Source organism: Vidua macroura, chromosome 4 (genome assembly GCF_024509145.1).
Source record: "Vidua macroura isolate BioBank_ID:100142 chromosome 4, ASM2450914v1, whole genome shotgun sequence".
Classification (NCBI taxonomy): domain Eukaryota; kingdom Metazoa; phylum Chordata; class Aves; order Passeriformes; family Viduidae; genus Vidua; species Vidua macroura.
The window spans coordinates 62408392-62433379 of NC_071574.1; the positions used below are offsets into that span (position 1 = coordinate 62408392).

At 40.2% G+C, this 24988-nt stretch overlaps 1 protein-coding gene across 1 annotated transcript in view; it reads left to right on the top strand.

Moving 5' to 3' along the window:
- Window positions 1–208: 208 nt before the first annotated feature.
- Window positions 209–24988, top strand: part of SORCS2 (sortilin related VPS10 domain containing receptor 2) — a 529534-nt gene continuing 504754 nt past the window's right edge. Inside the window, exon 1 of the mRNA XM_053975679.1 lies at window positions 209–311. Within this exon, the coding sequence (XP_053831654.1) occupies window positions 282–311 (30 nt within the window). The 5' untranslated portion in view covers window positions 209–281. The remainder of the gene's footprint in view (window positions 312–24988) is intronic.

Below are 24988 nucleotides of genomic sequence, written 5' to 3' on the forward strand. Positions count from 1 at the left end.
GGGCTGCCCGGCTGCCGCCGCCGCCGCTGCTGCTGCTGCTGCTTCTGCTGCCGCCGCTGCTGGGCGCCGCTGCCGCGCCGCGCTGCGCGGAGCCCTGCGGCCGCCCGCGCCCTGTAGCCCTGACCCGCGGGGCGCGCAGCCCTCCGGAGCCGCGGCGCGGCGGCGGGGCGGCGGCGGGGAGCAGCCGCTCCAGGAGAGCATCCTTGGCGGCCGGCCGGGAGCAGGTCTCCCTCATCAGCACCTCCTTCGTGCTGAAAGGGGACGCGTCTCACAACCAGGCGATGGTGCACTGGACGGGCGAGAACAGCAGCGTGAGTACGAGGGGCAGTGCGGGCGGGGTTTGGGGTCCCTGCCCTTGCCGTTGCTTTGGTCTTCCAACTTGCGGGGAGCAACCTGCGCTCCGCCGGCCTCGGTGCGGCCGGAGCGCTCTGCTCCCGCCTGCCGCTGGCCGGCCCGGGGCGGGGGAGTCCCCGCGGGCAGCGCTCGGGGTGCTGCGGACCGTGAGGTGCCGCCGGGAGGCGAAGCGCCGCCGTGGTCGGGCCGACCCCGCGTACCCCTCGCCACTTCCCAGAAGTTTGGAAAGTTTGGAAAGATGCGAGCGCGCATCTTTCAGAGGCGTCGGGTGCGCGGTGTGCGCCGCGCTGCGAGGAGGAGGAGGAGGAGGAGGGCGGCTTAGCTCCGGACCGGCGAGGCGGTGTCCGTGTGCGGTCGGCGTGCCCCCGGGTCTGTGCCAGGGTATCCCGGTAAAGGAGAGGCACGGACGAGCTGCGGTGCGGGGATTATCTCCTCCAGCCCCGCATGAAGTCCCAGATTAAATTGTCGAGGCTTAATCGATTCACGCGATTCAGTCATCCCCATGTAATCTCCCCCGCGCCGCGCTCTGCCTCCTCAAGCGCCGGGGAAAGAAAAGCCCGAAACAAACCGAAAATGAAATAAAACCTAGCTCTGGGCTTGAGGTGATGTGAGCAGCAGGAGTGAGAGAGCGTGACGGCCCCGCCGGGCGCCGCAGGTGCGTAGGGACATCCTGCAAAGGTCCGGAATAGCAGCAGCTCTCCGAGGGGGCTTTTACAGCCACATCGGTGCATAAAAAACCTTGCGCTGGGACCAGTGATACTGCATTAGAGCATCAGTGTTCACAACTTTTCACAGTTAAAGCAGTGTGTCTTGCCTTTATTGTTTGTCTGTTTTAGACAGCAGCTCTCACGGTGGGTGCCACTAGTATTTTTTAAACTAATTTTCACTTTCAGCAAGTCTTCACTTTATGTATTAATCCATTAATGGTTGTGTATTCGCACGGGTGGTTTCAGGGATTTGCTGCTTCTAATTTATTCTTCACTGAAACATTATATCATAACAGTGGGCGTCACGGGTAAATATTGCATAGCACCTTGCACTGTCTGTGCAACTTCATAGTCAGGAAAATATTGTTATGAAAGCTTAAGATGAACTTTCTCCTGGAGGATTTTAGTGTTTCTGGAAAACTCCTGAGCGTTTTAACTACATTCAGCTAAGCTCTGACTCTGCTTGAACTTTGTGAATTTAGTATAAAGTTTACTTGAAGTTGGCTCAGTTCAGAGTGTGTGTGTTATACTTCCCATAAGCATGTGAATTATCATCCTTTCTTTAGGACCTGAAGTCCTGGGTTTTTGCCTGTTTTGCTAGGGAGTCAGCCAGGATGTGGAGCTGCTAAGGCTCCACTGATGAGGATGCAGTGATTCCCTGGAGCATGCTGAGCGCTTATGTTAATGCTCTTGTATAATCGGGTGTCAGAGTTGGAGTCAGCATCACAAAGCTTGACACTTTCAAAGGCAGTTTTTGATTTGCTCAGGAAGGAAGTGTAAGATGATGGTCATTTTCTGTGGAAAGAAAGTGTTGCAAATCAGCAGCATCAGCTATTCTGATTCTGTCCTTCCTCCATTTCTCTGCTATTAGACGGCTGCCGTTTTTTTTGTGGACAGTGCTTGCAGGCTGTTAGGACAGCTTCCTTGAAGAATTCAGTATTAAAAAGTTGGCATAAGTTCATTTTTTGACATAGAAGGCAAGTAACAGCTTTGATGCAAAGCATTCTGCACTCTGAAATGAATATAGTAGAACCTTGCTAATCCACAGTTATGACTAGCGGTCTCGCCTCGCCTCTCTGCAAAGATTTAATAACAGATGCTGCAGTGAGGGCTTGTATTGCTAAAATGTTATTATTTTTTCACAGTATGCTACAGCTCCCTTACTAGAATACTACCACATAGTCTCTTCAAAAGCAAAGATAAATGGCAACTGTCAGAAGAAATGAAAGTGGTTACAGTCTTTGCTGCAACTTAGCTCTTTTTTTTTGTTTTCTTAGTTGCTATCTTCTAATTCAGTATTGCAGAAGGACACACTCATCATGAATGTCTGCAGACGTTCTGTACATTATTTATACATTCAATAAAAAATACTTTTGCAAAGTTCCTTACAAAGTATGATGCTTACTCTGCCTGCCATCAGCTGATTACTGTCAAGTGAGCCAGTATTTGAACAAGTGACCTGTTAATGAAAGACTTTGCTACTTTAACCCAAATGAAAGCAGCCAGTCTTTGCAGTGGATGTTTTACAGTATGACTGTCAGCATTTTTTTCAGCTTCTTTTCTTGTTAGTTGGGTTTGTTTTATTGCATGCTTCTAGAAGAAGAGCTGATTTTAACAAAGGCTTCCAGAGAAAAATGATTTATAAAGACAATGCATAGAATATTTCTTTTCTTTCTTTATTTTTTTTTTAAGGAGTGGAAGAAATACATTAAGCTCAAAGGAAACAGGATGGGCTCCAGAGGTTTGGAGAGAATTTTACTGTATGTTATATTCAAACAATTGAAAATAAGCACCTGATCTCAAACATATTTAAAGTAGTCTTGAATGTCTATTTCATTAAGTAGATATGTTTGTATTTATTTATATTACTCTGGGTTGTTGTTTGGAGGTAGGAACGCTATGATCCAGTGCTTCTCAAATCTGCCACCTTTTTTTGTGTTCTTAAATCTGTGGCAAGTTTTTCCTTGTCTTGGAAGCACAGACTTGAGTCTTGAAGCTCTGTTCTGTCGCAGGTGCATTGCAGCCAAGGGGAGGGCTGTCATTCCTGCAGTGGGGTTTTGGATCAGGCCCTGGAACCTCAGGAGGCGCTCAGCAATCTGAAATTGTCACCACACACATTTGGCACCTCATTGGAGGCACTCAGCACTTTGTAAACCAAGGAGCTAAACTAGTTTCTTTACCCTTTACAGCTGTGTGGCTGAAAATTTGACAGTGATGAGCTCCAGGTGACCACATATCCTCTTAAACACCTCACCTAGTAAAATAAATGAAGAAGAAATATGCAATAGGATTATTCCTTTGAGCTCCATGATGAAGAGATAAATAACTATAAAAGCAGAGGGGGCAGCTGCATCCCTCAGGGATGTTCACCTGCATGAACAGTTCATTGAAAGTGCTGCCATGGAGTACTCGTGTGTGGATCAAGGGCAAATACATAAATGTGAGAGGGGCAGAGGTTAGGTTGATGTGCACATGGAGTTTGAAAAAAATAATTTGCATCGTGTAAGTCATCCTATGCTGCAGTACTAGGAGCATGTGATTTTTGGTTACATGAGATCTCTTGAGAGAAACTAGGGAGAAACTCTTCCCTCTTTTCTGTACTGCAGAAGTCTGATGTTTAGTTACTATCCTCTTGTAATGCTGTTAGTTTGGTGAGCTAGAGAAATGGTGGCTTTGATGGCAAAGCAGAGGATGTGGTTGCATGGATTGTAAAGTGGGCTTGAATCACTGGGAGGATCAGGATACAATTCCTTGCTTTGTCAAGAGAGAGCTGTATTGGGAGATAGGCAAATTGCTTCTGGCTTTGTGTCCTCGTTACTTTATTTTGTAGTCTAACAATTATTTACAAATCCTATGAACAAGAAGCAAGTCCCCAACCTTTCTTTACAATGGGATGTATAGTCAAAACCATCACTGGTGATGTAGGTCTTGCAAAGCCAGTACTTGTCACAGCAAGAATGTATCTGGTTAGTGAATTCCTGCAATTAGTATTTCAGCTCTCCGTCCCCTCTGCCCACAGAAAGCTGTTGTGTGGTCTTCCTTTCAAACAAAGGCTCATGCAAGTGGAACTAATTTTCCTGCCAGTCTTAAAATATCATAAACTGAAGACATGGCAGGTGGGTGGTGCGACACACCATTTACTGTGGGAAGGGCAAGTAATTGCCATCCGTGTAACTGATAAATAACACTGAGAATTGGAATATATGCAGGTAGCATGCTAAAAGAATAGCCCTTAGTGTGTTAAGCTAAATATACATATGCCCAGATTTACTAAAAATATGCAAGCCTTTCTGATTTGGGGAAAAAATAGTCAATTCATGACAGCTTTTAAAAATCCTACTTTTCCTTTGGAGAGACCTTAGTCATCCCAGGAGCTTTTTTCTTGGTGCTAGATAAGCAACTTTGTTTGCAAAACTATATTCTTTTTGACCCTCCTGAAGAATTCCCGTTATGCATTCATACTAGCCAATTAAAAAAAAAAAAAAAAAAAATCAAAGCCAAAGCAGAAATAGGGGGAGAATGAGACTCGTATTCACAATTGATTTTGATTCAGGGGCTGCTCTTCATGCTGTGTGCAGACTGCTAAAGTAGTGTGAGCAGGACTTTGGCCAGCTACTTCTAAATCTGCAGTTTCATGGTGCCAGTATTTCATTTTTTTGTTTGTTGTCAAAATATTAAGTCCATGCAGGTGCTTATTTCTCCAGTAACTTGATGCTATGATCCCCCATAAACATGTTTGTTATGGAAAATAAATATAAATATGCACATAATTTTTTTTGAGTCCTAAAAAACAGTGACTTACCAAAAAGAAAAATCTATTGCACATCTGCAGATATTGCTACACACAAAAAAATTAGCGGGTACAGACTTATTTCTATTTGATTTACAGATACTTTGTTTAATTTAGAAACTTACTCTTTTTGATACAGTTTCACCATTATGATTTGTAGAGGCTAGTGGTCACTACATGTATCTTCTGGCAGATATTTTATTTAATTAGTTTTCTGTTTTGTTCAGTTGCAATCAGTTGTGAGAAAAACTATAAAAAGTATTGACTTCAACATTACTGTAGCAGTACCTGTAATGGTAAATGTAGTTATCTATGCAAACATGGGCTAAAGTCCATTTCTAGTAAGGTTTGGGTGGTGTTTCTGCAGAGTAGTCAGACTACATTTTATGAAACTAAAGGGAGCATGAGGTCAAAAATCCTGACAGCTCAGACCTTTGATAAATGGCAGATATATTGCAAAGTGAAAAGTAGATTTCCCATAGGGAAGGTTTTTCTTAAAATTCCTTGAGATGATCGTGTGATTATAAAAACAAACAGAAACCAAACCCAATAATCATATTTGAATGGAACAGCAGAATCCCACATGGAAAGCAGAATCATTTTAATCTGATTGAAGTAACTCAGGAGTTTAAAATTTCTTTTGCCTTTTTCTTTTTTATTGGTATAAAGTTTCTGGCTTACTTCATCTATTTGCTTCTACCAGCCTCTGTTTTCCCTCTCTACCCGCCTTACATCTGGCTGTAAGTCATATTGCTGCCTGCTGAGCTCTATCCACATTTCAGCAAATTCCAGTTGCTAAAGGAAAATGAGGTAGCACCTCTTCTCATCCCCAAAGTAGACACTTAAAATTGATACAAACTTTAATTAGTAAATGTGTATTTCAAACATGCTTCCAAGTCTTCCTCCATACCTGCAGCCATACCTGGTTTTACCTGGTTTGCTGGCATTACCTGGCTTGCTTAGGAGCAAGCTATTACAGCAATACTACTGTGCTGATGTTGGGACAAGCTTAGTTTAAATCTAAGAAGGAAATTTGGCAATATACACGCTAGAGAGACACCAGATTGAAATCCTGCCTCTGATACAGCTGATGTATTACATGTGCATCATAAACAAAGCAACCATAAGGGATGTGTTTAGGCTGGGGACAGCAGTGCATGTATCACAGTGGGAACATAATGCATTCTTCCCAAATTGATGGTCTTAGAAATCTACTGATATAGATCTTTGGAGAAAGAATTGAGGACAGCCCTTTTGACTTTATTAAAATTCAATAGAGTAGAAGATCCTTTTTTAAAGAATGGAAGGGGGAAATGATGAGCTTTTCATAAAAACAGTAATTGTTCTGCTAAAATGGGAAGCTCTGAAGGTATGGACCACCTTATGCATTTAAAACATGAAACTCCCCAGATTACAGAAGCTTTTATGCCAAGTCCTTTGCCTGTCCAAATATAATATTTTATGATTGTTTCAGTTAAGACTAAAGGTTGTTCACATAAAAGAGAATCGGCAGTACAATCACGTGGAATCCTTCTATGTTCTGTAAACTCAACTTTATTTATGCAAAAGCAGAAAGTATAGGTTGAAACTATTCTGCAGTATATGAATTCTTGCTGTAGCTCAGAATGAAACCTGATAACCTGCAACTTCTTCAGAATTTTTATTCTCAAAATTTCACATTCCATACCAAACCCCAACCCCCTGTCCCAGTAATAATAATTTAAAACTCTAACAAATCACCAATGACAAAACCACTTTTAAAGAAATAATGTGTGGGATCCTTTGCTGTGCTTTACTTCTTTAGTAAGGATAAAATTCTCCACTGCAAGGGTGGTGAGACACTGGAAAAAGTTGCCTGGAGAAGCTGTGGGTGCCCCATCCCTGGAGCTGTCCAAGGCCTGGCTGGATGGGGCTTTGAGATACCACTGGTCTAGTGGAAGGTTTCCTGCCTATGGCAGGGGGGTTGGGACTAGATGAACTTTATGGTCCCTTCCAAACCAAACCATTATGTGACTCTATTATTCAGTGATTAAGTCTAAGCTTGGACTTCTGCAGAAGGAAGGAGATGGGGATGGTCTCTGAATTGATCCCTGACAATCTTAACAGACATGCTTGAGAAATCTGGGTATATCTGCTGGGCTTGCTGACTTTAGTGTGATAAGTAGAGAAGTGCTAGGCTTGTGAATCCTACTGGGTGTCATCAGCCCTGGGTGAGGCTGTTGTGGAAAGAGGAGAGATGCTGAGGTGCTGCTGCCTTGCAGGACTGAGAGCCCTTGGCAGAGCTGGTGATGCTCTGTGCAGCCCCATTGCCACGTCTGCGAGCTCTAAGCAAGAATTGAGGTGCAGTTGATGCCTGGGAGAAATGTAAGGCTTGGCAGAGGCAAAGAATGAGTTTCCAAGAGCTGTTGGATTAAATTGAAGCTGAATAGTAGTACCAAAGAACTTTTACCTCACCAGTATCTTCTGAAGTACCACTTGCCTTATATAAGTGATGTTGCAGTTTCCTACCTGCAAGGTGAGAATAATAGTAGTTCTCTATCTCTTAGGATGGCTTTTGCCTAAAAATTAGTTTTGCACTTTGATATTAAAGTAATGGATATCACCATAACACCTAAAAGAGGCAGGAAAATCACATCTGTGATTTCTTTGCTCCTTTGACAGTACAGCCCAGGAATTAGAGAAGAAAAGACTCTCACAAGTCATGCAAACTTGTCTGCTTGTTCTGATGTTTGTTTTGATCAGGGCTACTTTTAATGTGTAGTCCAGTTTAACTTAAATGCCTAGACTCTGGCACTTCAAGATCATTGAACAGTCTTATGTGACTAAAAACAGCATCAGTGAAACTTAACCTGCATTTAATATTATTTTTCTGCCTTTGTTCAGCAGTTTAATCAAAGAACTATGTTTCTTTCTCAGTGTTTGTATGTTTTCTGCTCTTGTAGACTAATAATTATTTCTCTGAATAACATTTTTTTGACCTTTTAAGTTTTCTTTTTTAGCTCACTTTTGCTAGCTCTTATTGCACCATATGGATAGGACAGTACCTAAACATAATAGTACCTATTGTGTATCTTACAGGCACATTTTTAGAAAGGTACTTGCCCACAGAGATTATTGTTAACTTCTGGCATCCTTCTAATCATCATTATGATTATCTGTTTTCCTAAAAAGAAAATCACAGAAGAGTAAATAATTTTTTTTAAGGGAAGTCATAAAAACACTTAAATAATTTGTTCATTAGCAAAAACAGCTGTTTTTTGTGGTTACTGTGCAATAACATTATTAAGAGTTTGTTCTAGTCGATGAAGTAGATGTATTTAATGTTTTTTACCCCCATTCACTTAATGAACTTTGTTTCTTTGTCACTGGAGGCACGGTAAAGCTGCATGAGTGTTGTAGCATTGTATTTGGGAGCACCAACCTCTGTGATGTGTCCTTATCCCTGTGCAGCAGTAGGCCCATGTTTACTGGCCAGTGTGTTAAGTTTTAGCAGATGGCAAGCAACACTCTGTGAAAAGACTTTTTTAAATCACAGTAACTGTCTCTGGTCTGGCCCCTGGACTGAAAGTGCCCAGGGAAAGAGCAATCTTCCCCCTGCATGTGTGTGAGCAAAACGTGTACTGGGGTTCTGCTCTCAGTTGGCAGCTTTTAGGTGCTGTGTAATACCAATAAATAACAATGATGATGATAGAGAATTGAGCTGTTCCAGCTGTAAATTTTATCAGTGCATAGCTTGGCCTCCCTAACTGAGCTATGATGGAGAAATGTTGCTTTTCTCAGGTGGTGAGGAAGAGCCTGTTTATGATTAATGCATTCCCATGCTTCTCTCCACCAACAATTGTCACTGCAAGACAGATGCCCAAGGGAATGGAGCTGGAGGGTGAGAGGAGTATGTTGGAATCACTCTTTGAGCTTTCAGCACCGTTTCACAGTGGTAAATGTGACTGATTCTGAAGAAATAGTTGTTTCTTCATTGAAAACACAATTGTATCAGTGGTAGTAGGCTGCCATAAAATCCTCAAGGGGTACAATAAGGTATTTTTCCTGTGTTTGCTAGCAGAAAGATACCTTGTAACTTGGTCTTTTCAGAGGATAGGAACTGTTTGCGAAGTCTAACACATCTAAATCTGCAGCAGCACTCATTAAATCTTGCCATTTATGGAGAGCAGAACACACTTCTCTCAGCTCTTGTTTTATGCTCCCAGCAATTGTTTTGGGTGTTCAGCCTAAGGAGGCACCAGTGTTAACATAGGTAGAGATAAGAGTATAACCCTGGGGGAACTTGTGAGCCCCTTTAGTATGGGCAGCTCTATTTTATGCATGGTTTTTGAAGGTCTCCATGGATGAGATACAAAACCAGAAATAAACCAAACAAAAGCAGCATGTGCCAGGAACAGGTGGATTAGTGGATTTCTTTCTTGGTGCAGAGATCTTTACTTCAATTACAACCGCCAGTGGTAATCAATAGGATCCAAATGGATGCCATGCACATATGCAGTGCTCTAACAATCAGCCTGGTACAGAGCTCATGAGGTGAATTCTGGGGAGATTTGTGGCAGCAAATGCCTGGAGATTCCCATGGACCTGGCTGGTGATGCTAGAGCACATTGCACTGCTGGAGCAGTTGGATGTCACAGAAAGACTGATGCTCTTGTGCCCACCTCACCTCAACCTGCAGTGATTTTCCCAGTGGAAAAGGAAGTCAAAATCAGATTATTAGGATCAGCTATGCATTTGTGTGTTTGTACTTCCAGGCTCTAATTTTGATGATTCTTAACTAAGGAAACCCCAGTATCCTATTCCATGGCAGGTTGGAGTCAGTAAACTTCTGTCTGTCAGTTCCCAGCTGGTTTTGGGAGGGATCCCTCTGTGCTCTTTCTGAGCACTTTGTGGGGCCCTGTTGAGAGTAGTGAGGGTTCACATTAGATGTGGCTGCTATGCATTGCTCTGCACATGTGCTAAGTGAACTTCATTTCCTTCTGGCCTCTCTCATTTTAGTCTTGTAATCTGGACTAGTTTAATTGCTGTGCACAGGGCTTTGGAATCTTCAGTATTGTAGTATTTCATGAGGTTAGAGCATAGAAAAAGCTTTCTTCTCTCAAGCACAGATGCCTCTTCATAGGCAGTGGGACTTCATCAAAGTTCCAGCTTTTGATGTAAAAGGCCATTTCTTATTTTGCTAATTTGTTTGGCTTTTAATCAGTGATTCCCTGTGTTTCCCTACCTCTTACCCAACCACAAAATGGCTAGTATGTGGAAAGGTCTCAGCTGCCTTGAGATCAGTCTTGAAACATGTTCTTTGCCCTGAGTGAGAAGTACAAGATGAACAGAAACTATGCAAAACATTTATGCCAAGAGCTGTGTCCTGAGCACCAGTGACAGATTACAGAGGACTGACAGTGAACTCTCTGGTTGTCCTTGACTGTACTGGTGCTTGGGGTAGAAAACTGGGGAGCTGTCACTATTAGTAGTTCTGAGCTTTTCTTTTTCCCTGGGTGAGGGAGGCCAGTACTGGTGGAGTCAGCTGAGATTTAATCCTCTTCTTTTTGTAGTTTCCCAGCCTGATAGGAAAAACAAATATGAAAGAATCCAAAGCTCCTCTTTCCTCTCTTGTATGTGACATCCACCAAGGTGCTGCTGAGCTCATGCAAGAGGGAAGAGGATGTGTGGATATAGAGCAAAAGTGTCCATATTTTTTGAGCAAGCAGCCCACTATCAATGTACTAAAGTTCTCTTGGGTCACAGATGCTATTCTTTAACACTGTCTAAAGCCACTGTAAAGAAGAGAAGCAAAAAAAAATGTGTTGCAGATCAGCTGAACAGAATTTTTGTAGCTCTGTGAAACCCACTTTCTGATTCACTGATTAAGTTGTTGGTTCCTGTCAGCTTCTGAACAAAGTGAAGTGAGATGCAGAAGGAACACATTCCCTGTATATTGGCTGAATCAGGCATCTTTGCTTAAAAATGGTAGAATGTAGCTCAGTGAACACGTTTTCAGTTCATAATGAAATACATATGTTCATCTTCCTGCAGCATCTCTCAAGGGCTACTGGGCAGAGCACTGAGGGCTACTAACAAGATCTTCTTTTCCTTCCTTCCTTTCTTCCTCCTCTTCCAACTGCTTTAAACCAGATGTTCTTTTTATAAAGTGGGCTTCATTTAGAAGGCTTTGAACCTTTTAATAATCTCACTGCTCCTCGAAAACCCTAAGAGAGAATTTAAAAAATTTATTATATAAGCACCTTGTGCCCTCTGTTCCATTTCTTGATTTAAAAACCCTTGGGAGGGAGATGACTGATATCAGATGACCATATATAATCCGTGTGAGAACTGGGTTGTTAGCTGGTAAATTATCAATATAAAATATTTTTTGTGGTTTAGTTAACTGCAGAAAGGCACTTCTTAAACTGACATGAACTGCTGCAACATAAGAATTGAATGAAAGACAAGTTTCTTCATCAGTGGGTGGACTTGGTTTAGTTTGATCAGTCTGCAAGCACACAGGAATGTTCAGGACGCTTTTGTGTGTGTTCCTGAGGCAAGAGATGCTTTATGAACACTGCAGCTGCATGAAAAGAAGTGCCTCCACTTCCTGTTTGAATCAATGTCCATCTATTGTGAGGAATTACATCTTGGCTCTAATGTTCCTAACTGTGAGGAGACTGTTCCTGAAGATGGGAATGTAAAGCTACAGAAGGATGTAATTTTTATCTTGTTTGCAAAAACTGCCAGCAAATCTGGTTATTGCATTGCTGTACTTTGTGAAGTACATCAAGGCTTCCTTGAGGGAGCAGAACTCAGCCCAGTGTGATGTTTCACAGGGGTTGGTAGCTCAGAAGTTGAACTCATTGAGATGAGAGCACTGAAATTCACATTTAGGCATAGACTCTGTGCCAGGGAATAATATAAAGAGTTCATAGTCTTTGATCCACAGTCTGTTGTATGTGGATGGTTTGCACAAAATAGGCAAGCTTTTTATTTTTTGTAGCCACTAAATAGACTTGTATTTATTAAGTGGACCTGATTGTCACAGTCTCTATGAGTCAGTCAGAAACTTTGCTCCCCTTTAGTCAAGTTCTTCAGCTATCCTTTGTTTCTGTTACTTCCTCATCTGCTTTTTTTTTTTGTATGTCTCATTCTTCCTTCCTCCTTCCTTTGTCTCTGTGTGTTTCCTTTGTTATTCTCCCTTCATTTCCTTCTCAGTATTGAATCACCTTTCTCACCCCTGAGGGTTTGAATAGCATCACCTTCCCCATTCCATCTGAAAAATGAGATCTTGAAAGACATGGTTAGTTATGACACTGACACGTCGTCAGTTTGGGAGTTGCCATTCCCATGAAAATAGATGTGCACATTTGGTCACATGTTGTGTGTAGAATTGGATGGACTGCATGGCATTGCTTAAGGAAATCTTGTGTTCATGGCAGGACCTGTAGCTCTAGAGCACAGCAGTAGTAGATGTTTGAAAAACAATTGTCCCCGAAATACATCATCTTAGTTGAAACTGGCCCAGGAGTGGTATATTTCACCTAATGCCCCAAATTGAAAGCTGTGAAGAGATCCCTTAAATCTTACCCAGGGTTAGTTTTGGACTGGGGACATACTATGAAATACACTGCAAGCTTCCAGGTGAGTTTAAATAATCATAATTAGAAATGAAATATTCAAAATTCCATTTCCAGTTCTGTGATCTGCACATGCCATCTAATAAGAATTTGAAATGACTTGGTTGATCATCCAAGTGTAATTGAAAAATAATCATAATCTATTCAGTGTTAGATTTAATATATAAAAGAGGTACTGTGAGCAAAACACAGCTTCTGAAATGTCTATTACTGTGGATTTTATTGTCTGGGTTAAGTTCAAATATTAGTGCATGTCATTCTCATACTTGGGTGATGTCATTCTGAAGTGGGACTTTGCCAAGTATGCCTCATTATTATTTTTTGCAGCTGATAGGCAATGATTTTTTTTTTTCCTTTAAATGAAATTAAATATTTACAAGCTGTTACTTATGGCAGGAATTTAAATGTATGAAGATTCTTTTGAAAACAAACACAATCTGAGGAAAGCAGAGACAGCAAATGAGTTTGAAGCTGTCACAGGAGGCAACTTTGAATCTCATATATCCAAGCTGTTGCTTTATCAGCCCTGAAAACATGGGAGTCAAAAGCAGAAACGTGTAAGGTCTTGGTTTCTGGCATAGCTTATTTCTCTGATGCAAGTGCACTTGCTGTGTAGTCAGTGAGGTTCATGGACTGAAAGAAGATGAACAGATTTAGAGTGCTTTTATCTAACATGAAGTTGATACTGTCTTATGGGAATGACTTCTAAGAAGAACATGAGAATGTCTGTACTAGGCTAGACCTGTGGATATTTAGGGAAGAGTATCAGACTCAGACGAAAATTTTGTGATCCTTCACCAGACAGATTTTCTGGCCAACAGCAATTTGTGGCTCAGGGGTAACTGTAAAAGCTTCTCAGGTGCAAGAAGCACCTTGTTTGTAAACATGAAATGAGGGGGAAGATGAATGACTAGTACTTGCTAGTAGTGTATTTCTATTACCCTTTCCATAAAGCTAAATGAGTTGAAATTTTGGGATATATTCTCTGAGTAATTTAGATTTTGTGGATTTGTCTCTACATTTTAGAATTTTAAAACCATTTTTTCATTCTTATTGATTTAAATAGTATTTAAATTCAGAAAAATTAATGAAGTAACAAATAGCTCTATCAACACAATTTACAAATTATAGGTTTTCTTCTATTGTAAGTTTCTTTTCTTGGGTACTTAAATAATGTTATTTATCTTGAGTGAATGTTGTTTCTGGAAAGAAAGATGCATGGCAAAAGCAGTTTTAGATGTCTTTTTGTTTCTTTGGAATTTATTAAAGCATCTTTTTAGATGTGTAAATGATGGTGCTGTCATATGCAAAAAGTACAAAGTATCCCAAATGTTTTCCTTGGTTATTTGAAGTTGAATAAATGTTCATTAAATGGACATCCTCATCTAAGCCAGGATTAATTTTAAATTCAAGCCATTATTCCTTTGGTACATAACCAATACTGCGTATGTTCTTATCAACAAGTGAATCTCATTTTTAATTTATGGAAGTTTACCTGAGTGTCTCACCCTTTTCATGTATGAAAATATGCCTTTGATGTCTCAGCATTTGACTTTAAAACAGCTGATATTCTGGTGTGCTGTATAATAAAGTTGTTTTGATACATACAAGAAATTCTGCTTGTTTGTTCCAAGTTTGCATGGCATAGTTAAGCTAGATTTTTGTTCAGTAAAAATTGGTGATTCTTTTGAAATTGAAATCAATCCTTTTCTCTTAAGTTGCTTAAAAGGTTTATTAAACAGGCATGATCAAGTTTCTTAGATTTTAAGAAGTGCTGAAGGTGAATTTTGAAAATCTTTCTCATTATTATTTACAAATAGTTCATAATTTTAAAATAGAGATTTCTAGTACTCTCTTTCAATTTTAAATATTGTTTTGAAGGACATCAGTAAAAACATTCAGTTATAGTGTTCTATCTATAGACTCCTTGGGAACCCAGGCTGCGTTTGTATTTCTCAGCTAGAATGAAGCAGCACCATTTCATTGACTTAAATTTCGTCCATTATGGAAGGATCCTTGGCTTTAATTTATCTCACAGGTAATGGAATGTTAACAGTAATGGAAAGAAAGAAGTGCAAGAGCCTACAAAATGGAGAAAAGTAAACAGAAACAAGTAATAACCCAAGAATTATATTTTAATTGTTGAATTCCACACTGTTCTTTCTTACTGATCTTCCTCACTTTATTTTCTCTAAGATTCTATATTATTGCATTTATTTAGAAGAAACAAGCCTCTTAGCATGAGCTGAGGGTTGCTGTTTTTTGCCTTTCTTTGTTTTCTTACTCTCTCTTACTCCCCTACCTTCCTTCCTATGGACTAGTTAATTTAATCTTTCTAGCTGCTGTGTGTTCAGCATCACTAGGGTCAGCATGTTACATATGGAAGACACATCAGCTGAAGGAAACTAATATCCCAATCAACTTACTACCAGTGCAGATAGAGGGAAACCAGCTGGCATGAGTGAATTGATTTCTGCATCAATCTCCTTGCTCAGGCAATCAATTCAGCAGAGAGAAACGAGACCTGAGTCCTCATCACTTCCCTGCAGCAAAGGCTCCCTGTAGTGGAGTTTCATTGTCCTGAGCTCTCTGCTGCACTCTCTGAGCTGTGAGAGCAGGGGTTCTCCATATGGTGTCACTGAGCCCAAAGGCTGTGCAAGGCCACAGCAGCTTCAGTGTGTTTGGGGTCAGGCCCTTGGGCTAATGCTGCAGCCATACTAGTCACCCTGTTAGTTAACAGCTATTGAAGCCCCCAAAGCATTAGGTGGCTCTCATCTCTCTTTGCTAACAGCATGAGGCTCATCCTGACAACAAAAGCAGCACCAATTCTGTTTGTAATTTTTCGTAGTTTCTGAATCACACGCTAATAATTCTGAGGAATGACATGCAAGTAGGCCTCACTATTATGTCTATATAGGAAAAAAAAAAAAAAGGTTTTCTTCCTTCTTTTTTTTTTTTTTTTTTGTTGTTGAAGGAACAGTGGTGCAGCAAACCAAGCCTGTTCAGTACTAAAAAATTTCAGGGCATTATACTGTGCAACTTAGGTAATTGTTTAAATAGTCAAGTTAAAGAGAAAATAATTAGAAGGCTAATTTGGATTCATCCTTCCCTGTTCCCACTTAAAGATGTTGACTAGAGAGCTCTGTTACTGCTTCATTTAGCTTGACTATTGCAATGAACTAACTCCTTGCATCTCAGGCTGTCCTTGTTCAGAGGTGAGGCAGGGGGTTTGTGTTGCAGGATCAGAGCATGTGGCACTTGTGGCATTCCTGGTACCATAGAATTAAGAGCAAATAGGCTGACATTGGCTTACACAAGGGAACAGACTTGCTCTGCTTTGATCCCAAGGTGTCATTGATGCTATTTGCAGTACATGGTCAAATATTTGTCCATGGTATCAGAGAGGTTAACAAAAGGTTGTTGTAGGGCCATGTTTGTCACAAATAGTGACAAAAGGATAGTATGTCAGCATGTCGTGGTGCAAATGTCATCGTTTTGTGATGTGACAAATTGTCCCCACGAACAGACTCTTAAAGAATTCCTAACAGATGCTGGAAAAATGAGTAAGTTTAGATTGATTTTATTTGTATCATATTCAGGAACAATCAGACGTTTAGAAAGCAAAGCTTGCATCAATTTGTATCACTTTTCATTTTTGAAGGGTCTTTGCTAATGTCACAAACTTTAGTTATTATATACATGATGCTTCCTTAGCAGGCAAATTTGTTGATGCATCATGCTTCAAAGCAGTTCCAGAGATGACAATTTTTCAGTAATAAATGTGTTTAATTGGACTGTTCGCCATTTGTAGCAGACTGGATTTTCCTATTTTAACCACAAAATAGTAGGAGAATTTGGACAGTTTCCAGTCTGTCAAAATTTAAGTGCAAGAGGAAGTAAGATAATTTTGTTTGTATTTGTTCTGTCCTTCATTCAAACCTTGTTAGAGGCAACTGTGAAGCATACTAAGCAGTGCTGCTTATACTTCATCTTCAAGGCAAATTCAGCTGGGACAGCTGTGCTGTGTTAACACAACTAAACCCAACCACACTTATATTTGATATTGCAATGTATTCCTGGGCCCCTCCTGTGTATACCTGACACTGTATACCATACAGTGAGAAACTGGAGGAGAGGATGTTCAGTAGTTTCCAGAAGACATTTTAAATAAAATTAAGACATGTAACTTGCACTGAAATCAGGGCCTTTGAGAATGCTGATTGGGTTTCTTGAATATGAAGGAGATATTCTGGTGAGAATGGAAGGCTGCAGCTTTTTCTGTGGAAATAGTAGATTTCCTGTTCTGTAGAAATAGACTAGGTGGAAAGTTTGTTTGTCCAAACAAAAAATAATTGAATCATATGTTTGCTCTTTAGGAGAGGTGTTTCTGGATTTAGTTATGAAATAGTTTTAGTAGTCTTAGACAGGCCTAATCATTCTTCAGGGTGGTGGCAGCATGCAAGGCTGATTCTGTCAAACGTGGGTCAGAAAAGCAGCACGTAACAGCACTAGCAGGCTGTATCCTGGCCCCTCTTCCTGAAGAGTTTGTGCTCATTCTAAACTGGACTTCGGATCTTGTATGAAACTACCTTCCCTGCATCCTGGTTCCAGCCAGGACAGGTTTTGTTTTGCAGTATCCAGGAGGGGGCATGTCTAGGACACAGAAGTTATTCTATTCCACCTCTCATCATTGCTGGGGTAGGGGGAAAGGGAATCCCTTCTGGGGAGAAGGGATTCCTTCTGGTCAAGAAACATGGTGGAGGGATCCATCTGATATTGTCTATTATTGAGAGTTTTTCTGTGTGAATAATTTATTTTCTTATACCTTTTGTTATTAATATTCTTGCTGTTATTGTTCATTTTCTAATTTTTTTTCTCATTGCTATTTCCAGCAAATTGTTCTTACCTCAATGCGTGCCTCCAGTTGGAGGGGGGAGGGCAGTGGCACGTGGTTTTAGAGGAATACTAAAGTGGAGAATACCATTCCTAAACCACAACAGCCTTATTTGGCAGTAAAAAGGGCTGTCATGGTTTCACCTCAGCTGGCAATTAACCCCCACGCAGCCCTCACTCACTCACCCACCAGTGGGACTGGGGGAGAATTGGAAGGTAAAAGCTAGAAAACTGGTGGGTTGAAGATGAAGACAGTTTGATAGGGAAAGCAAGAGCCACACACACAAAGAAAGAAAACTAAAAAATTAATACCCTGCTTCCCATGTACATGCAGGCGTTCAGCCACCTCCAGGACAGCAGGACCTACCATGGTAACACTGACTTGTGAAGACAAAGGCCACCACTCCAAATATCTCACCCCTTCCTCCTTCACCTCACTTTACATACTGAGTGTGATGTCATGGTCTGGAATATCCCATTTGTCAGTTTGGGTCACCTGTCCTGAAAGTGTCTCCTTCCAGCCTCCCATTCACCTCTAACTTCCCTGCTAGAGTGGAGGGTGAAAAAGCAGAAAAAGGGTTTGGCTCTGTGTAAGCCCTGCTCAGCAATAACAAAAACATCTCTATATTATCAACCTTGTGTTCAGCACAAGTCCAAAACACAGCCCCATACCAGCCACTGTGAAGAAAATTACCCCAGCCAAAACTAGCACACACTAGATATGGAAGATTTGTTGAAATTTGTGCTTTCCAAGACATTATGTTCTCAACTTTCTTTTCACACAGAAACATGTTTTATGTTAAACACTTACTCTGCCTATATAGTTTGTAGATTTAAAATTTGAGCTGCTCTTCTTTGAAAACACAGATTGATGTAAGTAAAACATAATATATTCTCTAAGTGAGGATAGGATGGGCAATTCTTGGACAGCTCCTCCCCAGGAGCTGGGGAAGCCTGTCCACTCCTGTTGGCTTTAACTGTGACACTACTGTCAAGAGAACTGTGCTCCTGTGAACTTTCCTTGCTGTACTTGGCCAATACTGAGCTAATTCTCTGTGATTACACCCGGCTGTAACTTCCTGTTGAGGAAGAGAAATTGAATAAAGAAAAACATAGTGTTTGATGGATATGAGCAGTGTCGAACAAGCTTTAAAGAGCTTTCTAATCAAGATATTTGGACATTGGGCTCTTTTTTCAAACTATTTGGTCCAGAGCTGATGCGCAGCCAATCTTTCTCCTCAGTAAGGTCCTAAAGTAGGAAATCTTTGCTCAGATTGCCAACAGTGCAAGCCTCTGTTTCTGTAGTTTCTGTCTCAAAAACAGACTCGAGGGGAGTTGTGATTTCTCTACAGAGGACTGCCTGGTTGCACCTTGATGTATTCCTGCAGAAATGGCAAACAAGGTGGGCCCAGTTGTTTTTGAATCTCTTGGGCTTCAGGAGAACTGCTTTTGGTTTGCAGGGCTGCCAGAGGCTTTTTGTTCAACCTTGAGCAGGTAACTTGAATCTTGCCATATCTAAATGTCCAATATGGAAGTCTTGTTCCACCTTTTGGTTATAAGGGCAACATCAAAGATCATGAAGTTGTTGGATACTTTGGAAATTTATCATGTTACCATAGGTAAACAGAAGGGAAAGAATGACAAATCTACACAGGGAAGTTATTTTTCTGATGTTAGTCTGATATAAGGGAATCTCATTTTACAGTCCCTTATCCAGAGCTTTTATGTGGCTTTACATCCTCCATGGTATTGCTTTTTAAATGCTGTACTGTACAAACAGTAGAGCATTGTGAATGGTTTTTCATTTTCATATATTTTTAATGTCTTATACTTGCATTAGTGAAAAATCCTTCTTATTAAGCCACTTTTAATTTTGATATATATTATTTTCTCTCATAATAACATCTATTTAAAAAAAATCTTGGGAAATTTTAACTTCTTTAAGGAATGTTTGGTATTTTTAAAATTATTTTTCTCAGCTATATGTTTTTTTAATTTTAGTTTGGTAAGAGTTATAAATTAATTAGAATCATTGCATACATAATAATTTGAAATGTGTCTGGTATTAGTTCTGTAAAAACAATCTGGATGTTCTCTGATCTGGATCTACAGAGTCATAAAATATATATGGCACTGTATTAAGTTTTATAATGCTCATTACTTCACTGTTGTACCTGTTGGGTAGAAAATCACTGAAGCGAATGAAGAGTATTGCTCTTTGGGCAGCAGAAATATGGAAGTGCTTTTACATGGCCCCTTCTAGAGATGAGTTTCACTGCAGGGTTCAGCAAAGAAATAATTAGTATTTAAACTGTTTGTGAAAGAATATGACTTCTTCTGCTGAAGAAGAATTACAAATCAGTGGAGTGCTGCAGAAGTTTTATTTGAGCTAAAATAATTGCCACATGAGGTCTTCAAGTTATAATGAGGGATATCTGTGGTCTAGAAAAGTGAGCTTTACAACTCAGTATAGTAGGACCTTGTTTTGATTCCTGAATCTTTCGCATGACTTTCATTGCAATCTGGGGCAATGCTTTTTGTTCCTGTTCCATTTCCTAGAGCTGTATTAACAACGTAATCTCTGTGTCTTTAATATTAACTGGGCCTTCATATTCAGTTACTTTCAGGGTCAACTGCTAAGCTACTTAGACAACAAATTTAACCTACGTGCTTTGTAATCACTGTAACTCTATTCTGGAAGGCCTGAGGGGGTCTACATGTGTTGTATAACATTGACCATTGTACTCTAGCAATGAGGTTGAATATTTAGATAATGCTAACCAACCTCCTGCCTATAACTATAGGCTTCATAAACCTCAATATTTGTCTTGATAGCTTTCTATTTTTGAAAGGAATTTTAATTTATGTTCTGTGGTAGATATATTTATTTAATGAGGATTGCATTAGCATTGCTAATAGCCATAATATGTTTAGTTTCAAAAGATACTTGCTTTGAAATTTACTGCAAAACAGTGTAAGTGCAACTATTTGCTTGGGAGTGTCTAGGAGAAAGTCATGTTGATATTTTAATTTTAGAATATGTCATTGTAGCATTCCACTTTCATTACTGAAGAGCCAGTTTTTTGTTCTCAGGAGAGTAGTATAGGGTATGAAACAGCCCTGTGAGCATGGTGGTGCAAAGACATCAGAGGAAAAGTACATTTGTGGTGGGTGTATAATCCCAGTGCAGTTTTGTAATGATGAGAGCTTGTACATCTTGGATGTAAGCAGCTCCTGAGTGTCAAACATGGCATGCAAGCCCCATTTATGAGAGTGGCTGAGGTTCATCTGTCTGTTGGTGGGTTTAAAGGCTTTCCAGTATGTTGAGTTTACATTCTCCCTGGTTCTAGCCCTCTTAAACCCTCCAAACCCAAGGTTGTTTTTTTTAGTGTACTCATGCTGGGTGCAGCTCTGCAGCCACTATGCTGACCCAACTGAGACAGATCTGACACAGGCAAGGGGCAGAGAAAACGGGGCCAAAGCACTAAGGAAACATGAACGTTGGGGAAGTGGCTTCACTGCTGAACCAGTGTGGTGTGAAACATTCCTTGATGTACAGTTTGCTACCTGTTTGTCCGGGCAGCAGTGCTGCCTTAAGCTGCTACAGAGTATTTCCAGATTTATACAAACACTCCCAGCTGGTTTCACTGTAGTTGTTTGTGGAGAACTGAATTGGAGAGAATTTATTGTGATAACAAGAACCTGGACTGCTGAGTTAGACTATTTTCTTTAATGTCTGATTTAAATCTTCTCTGCTTCAGTTTACTTCTTTCCTTATCCACTCCATATGGAGAAAAGTTTATTTCCTGTCTGTTTTCATCAAGCTTTAATATCTCTAAAAGCCTTTATTAGACTTCTCCTATGTATTGTGTTCTTTAGATTTAATACCCTCAACTTTTCCATCCTTTCCTTGTTGCTAACTTGGTGCTGCATTTCTGGACTGCTCATCATTTTTATGGTGCTCTTCCAGGCTCTTTCCAATTAATCAGCATTAGTCCTGTGATTCTCTGGCAGGAACACGCTCTTCCAACTGTGGTCTTCTAGGTAGCTTTGCTCATTTTATTGTAAACTCCATGAATTTAATTATTTTTCTTGCTGACTAAAATAATGTATAAGTAAATGAATCTTTTAGAAAAATAAAAATTTTTTGTATTTCTGTGGCTTCTACTTCTCATGGCAAACCCTGCTTTGAATTAGTGCATCTACTTCAAGTCTCGCATTGTGTCATTGGGTTTTGCATGCTGTTGCCTGGATGTTCTTCCTTTCTGGCATATGAGCACACAGCATATGTCCTGCCACGTCTCCTTTCACCTCTACCTCACTTCACTTTTACTGCTGGGCAGTCTCCTGGTCTCCTGTAATCTGTTTTCTTTTCTTTATTTCTTCTATTTAGTCTTCTGGCACTGCTGGAATTTTCTTTCCATCTCCCTCTGTATCCTTAATTTTTCAACTTACATGAGCTTCATAATACATTTCTGCATTATAGACGTTTATTGGTAAATTTTCTATAAGCAATGTACAGAAGTAAAAACAAGTTCTGTTAAAATTAGAAGCTCTGTGTGCATGTAGATATACTTATTTATGTCTCACTTGAATTACTTTGTAGGTTAACCTCTGCTTTATTTTCTCCACAGAAAATCATTGAAATGTTTACAAATAACGACCTCTGTTGCTTTGGTTGAATGTTTTCTTTTCTCTGTCTCTTTTCCCATGTGGCCAATGTGAAATCTGTGCTTCTGAAACAGTACGTTGTATGTCCCTTAGATTTTGGTTTTGGAGTAGGATGTAGAGATGCCACGGTAAAGTAGGTAATAATATTCAGCAGATGTTAATGCATTAAACATAGGAATTCAGAGGCAGGATTCTCACTTTTATTATTATTACTGCACAGCTTTTAAGTGTCCCTGCATCTTGCTAGGCAGATATCTGAAATTTATTGAGTGAAGTAAATTCCTTCTGGGTGTTTACAAGAAAAAGTGACAACTGTGATTTGATAACACTGATGATTGCAAAATTCCGGTTCTGCTGATGAATTCAAAACATCATCTAAGAGCAATATGAAATTAAGTGTTACCAAGACCAGACATGGAATTAAAGTAAAACCAAACAGTGGTTAAACCCTCAGAACTGCAGAATTTCTTGCAGACACATTCAGAGAACAGAAGAAAAAGAACGCAGAGCATTAAGCTTTAATCTATAAGACTTAAACTGATTTTTCAGATAAATAGAAGTGCATAGCTTGCTGAACAGAACAAAGAAGAAGCATTGCTGGGGCTTCTACCAAGCCGTTGCTACTGACAGGGCAAAGAAATTGTTGAGGAAAGTCTATTGAAGAATAACCAGTGAAACATGGGCCACCATGCTCTTCACACAGGAGTGCAGGATCTGCTCTTCACACAGGAGTGCTGTGGGAACTTCACACAACATTAGGTGAAGTTTCTGGTGCAGTTCATGTGTTGCAAAATGCCTCACTGTCCTGCATGTTCTACTTTGGAAGCTGAGTAGGTTTCACAGACTGCTACTGGCATCGGTTTAGGTACGACACGACTGAAAACTACAGGGCTTGCCATGAATTGTGAGGAAACTGAAATGCTGAAGGCACGGAACTGTCTGTTTCACAAATATTTTTTCCGAGGTCAGTGAAGCTTTATCAGCAGTTGTATATGCTGCCCTGGGGAACCTGTGCTGTAAAGAAGCACTTTGAGTTGTAATATGAGAATTACCTCTGGTAGGGTCCAAGACTTCGTTAGCTAAGGACAGTACAAAGGCAGAGTGCTAAGGGAAGGCTTAGCATCCCAGAAGTAAGATGTCTTGGATCTTCAAAAGACATCAGAAAAGATTTGGCATTAGGTAGTTTCACTGAATATTAAAGATTGCTCTGGATTTGACATTTTTACTGCTTGGACTGTTTTTTAATGCAGTCAGGAAGTTTTCGGAGCTCATGGTATTCTTGTTGTAGGAAGAAACAAAGGTGAAATTTATAAATACCTAACAGGAGCTCTGAAAATAATTTGGGACCTGGAAACAAAGAGCAAAGGAGATTGGGCCAGTGGGAGTTGCTATTGCAATTTAAAGTCTGCTGCCTCTCTTGGGAGTCAGGAAGTTTAGCTCTGAGAAAGAGTGTGGGCTCATGTTGAATGGTGGCTGTATTTAGAGATGTGGGAGTTTTGTGATGGGGAGCAGTGATACTGTTGTCTTCAGGCTCAGTTTCCCACTTCGGCTATACTACAGCCAGGTTGGATTTTTGAACCCTGAAATCAGTCTTTTTCTTGATTTGGATAATCTACATTTTATTTTGATTTTGATGCTTTTAATCTCTCCAGATAAAACTTCAGGGAAAAAGCAATTTCTTATTATGCATTTCTGTGGCACAAAGTGCAGAAGAATCCCAAATTTGAACAGAGTTTTGAAGTTCTATAATGTGGAAAGTGGAGTTCCCCAAAAGCAGAGTCGATGCTCATTATTTTGCCTGCAGAACTGTAGCAGATCTTTAGAAAAAGTTTTCAGAGAGAGCATTGGCTCTACTTGTCTAATAATATATGCTTCAGTAGTTTGTGATCCCACATATGTTCTGCTTCAGGCTACATAATTAGTGTTGCCAGTGGTTATCTCTTTCTGTGTAATAACTCATATCTGTCCTGGACTGCAGGATGAAAAGCTTCTGTTGCATCTAAGGGTTTCTGTGCATCCTCATGCCACTGTATATACAGTATTTAATCAGTAATAGTCTCTCTGGATTTTCTTGTTCTTCCTTTTCTGTGCCAGTGAGCATCTTTCAGGGTTTGAGAGAAAGAGAATGAGTGGGTGATACATTTCACTGGGGAATGAGGACTGTTAAGAGCAGGTCATGCTATATCATGCTATGGTATTTTGTTAACTTGGGCAGACATAACTTCCTTTCACCAGGGACCATATTTTAAACTTCCAGAGAAAAAATGGTGAGAAAAAAATGCCTGTGACTTTGCTTCCTGAGTGAGAGACATGTCTTACAGGGCCGTGCAGCATGTAGAACTTAACAGGAATATTTAGCCATTGGTCTGTATCAGGACACACGAGCTCAGCCTTTAGAGTTTCTGGTAGTGATGGCAGCTTGCAGAGACCTTTTGTGAAGATGGAGCTCTGTGTGTCTGGACAGCACCAGTGGCTTAGAGTGGACATAAGTTTGACTCTATGCTCCCAGTTTTCTTGGGAGAAATGTCACAGCATCCAGTTATGACTAAGGAATATAGAAAAGAAGTGGGAAATTTCTAATTTTAAATACTGCTTCAGATAGTCTGTACTCTGTACTGAATCTAAGTCAATAAGGAATAAGTGATGAGGAATAGGCAGAAGTTATGAGTGAGATGTACAGTGTAACTGAGATCCAAAATGTTTACAAGATCACACTTTGATTTTTAAACAATTGCTTAAACAGGTAGTTTATTGATAGAAGGACATTTCTTGCGTTTGAAAATGATTTATGGTTTATACAGTAATTGAAGTGGCAGTCACTTCATCACACTTAAGTTTATTGATTCCATTAGTACATTGACCTTCTTTCTGCTGAATCACCAGCTTGAATGTCTGTGTTGTGTGGGATAAATGAAAAGGAAAATATGTCATTTTTCCTAACTATGCAG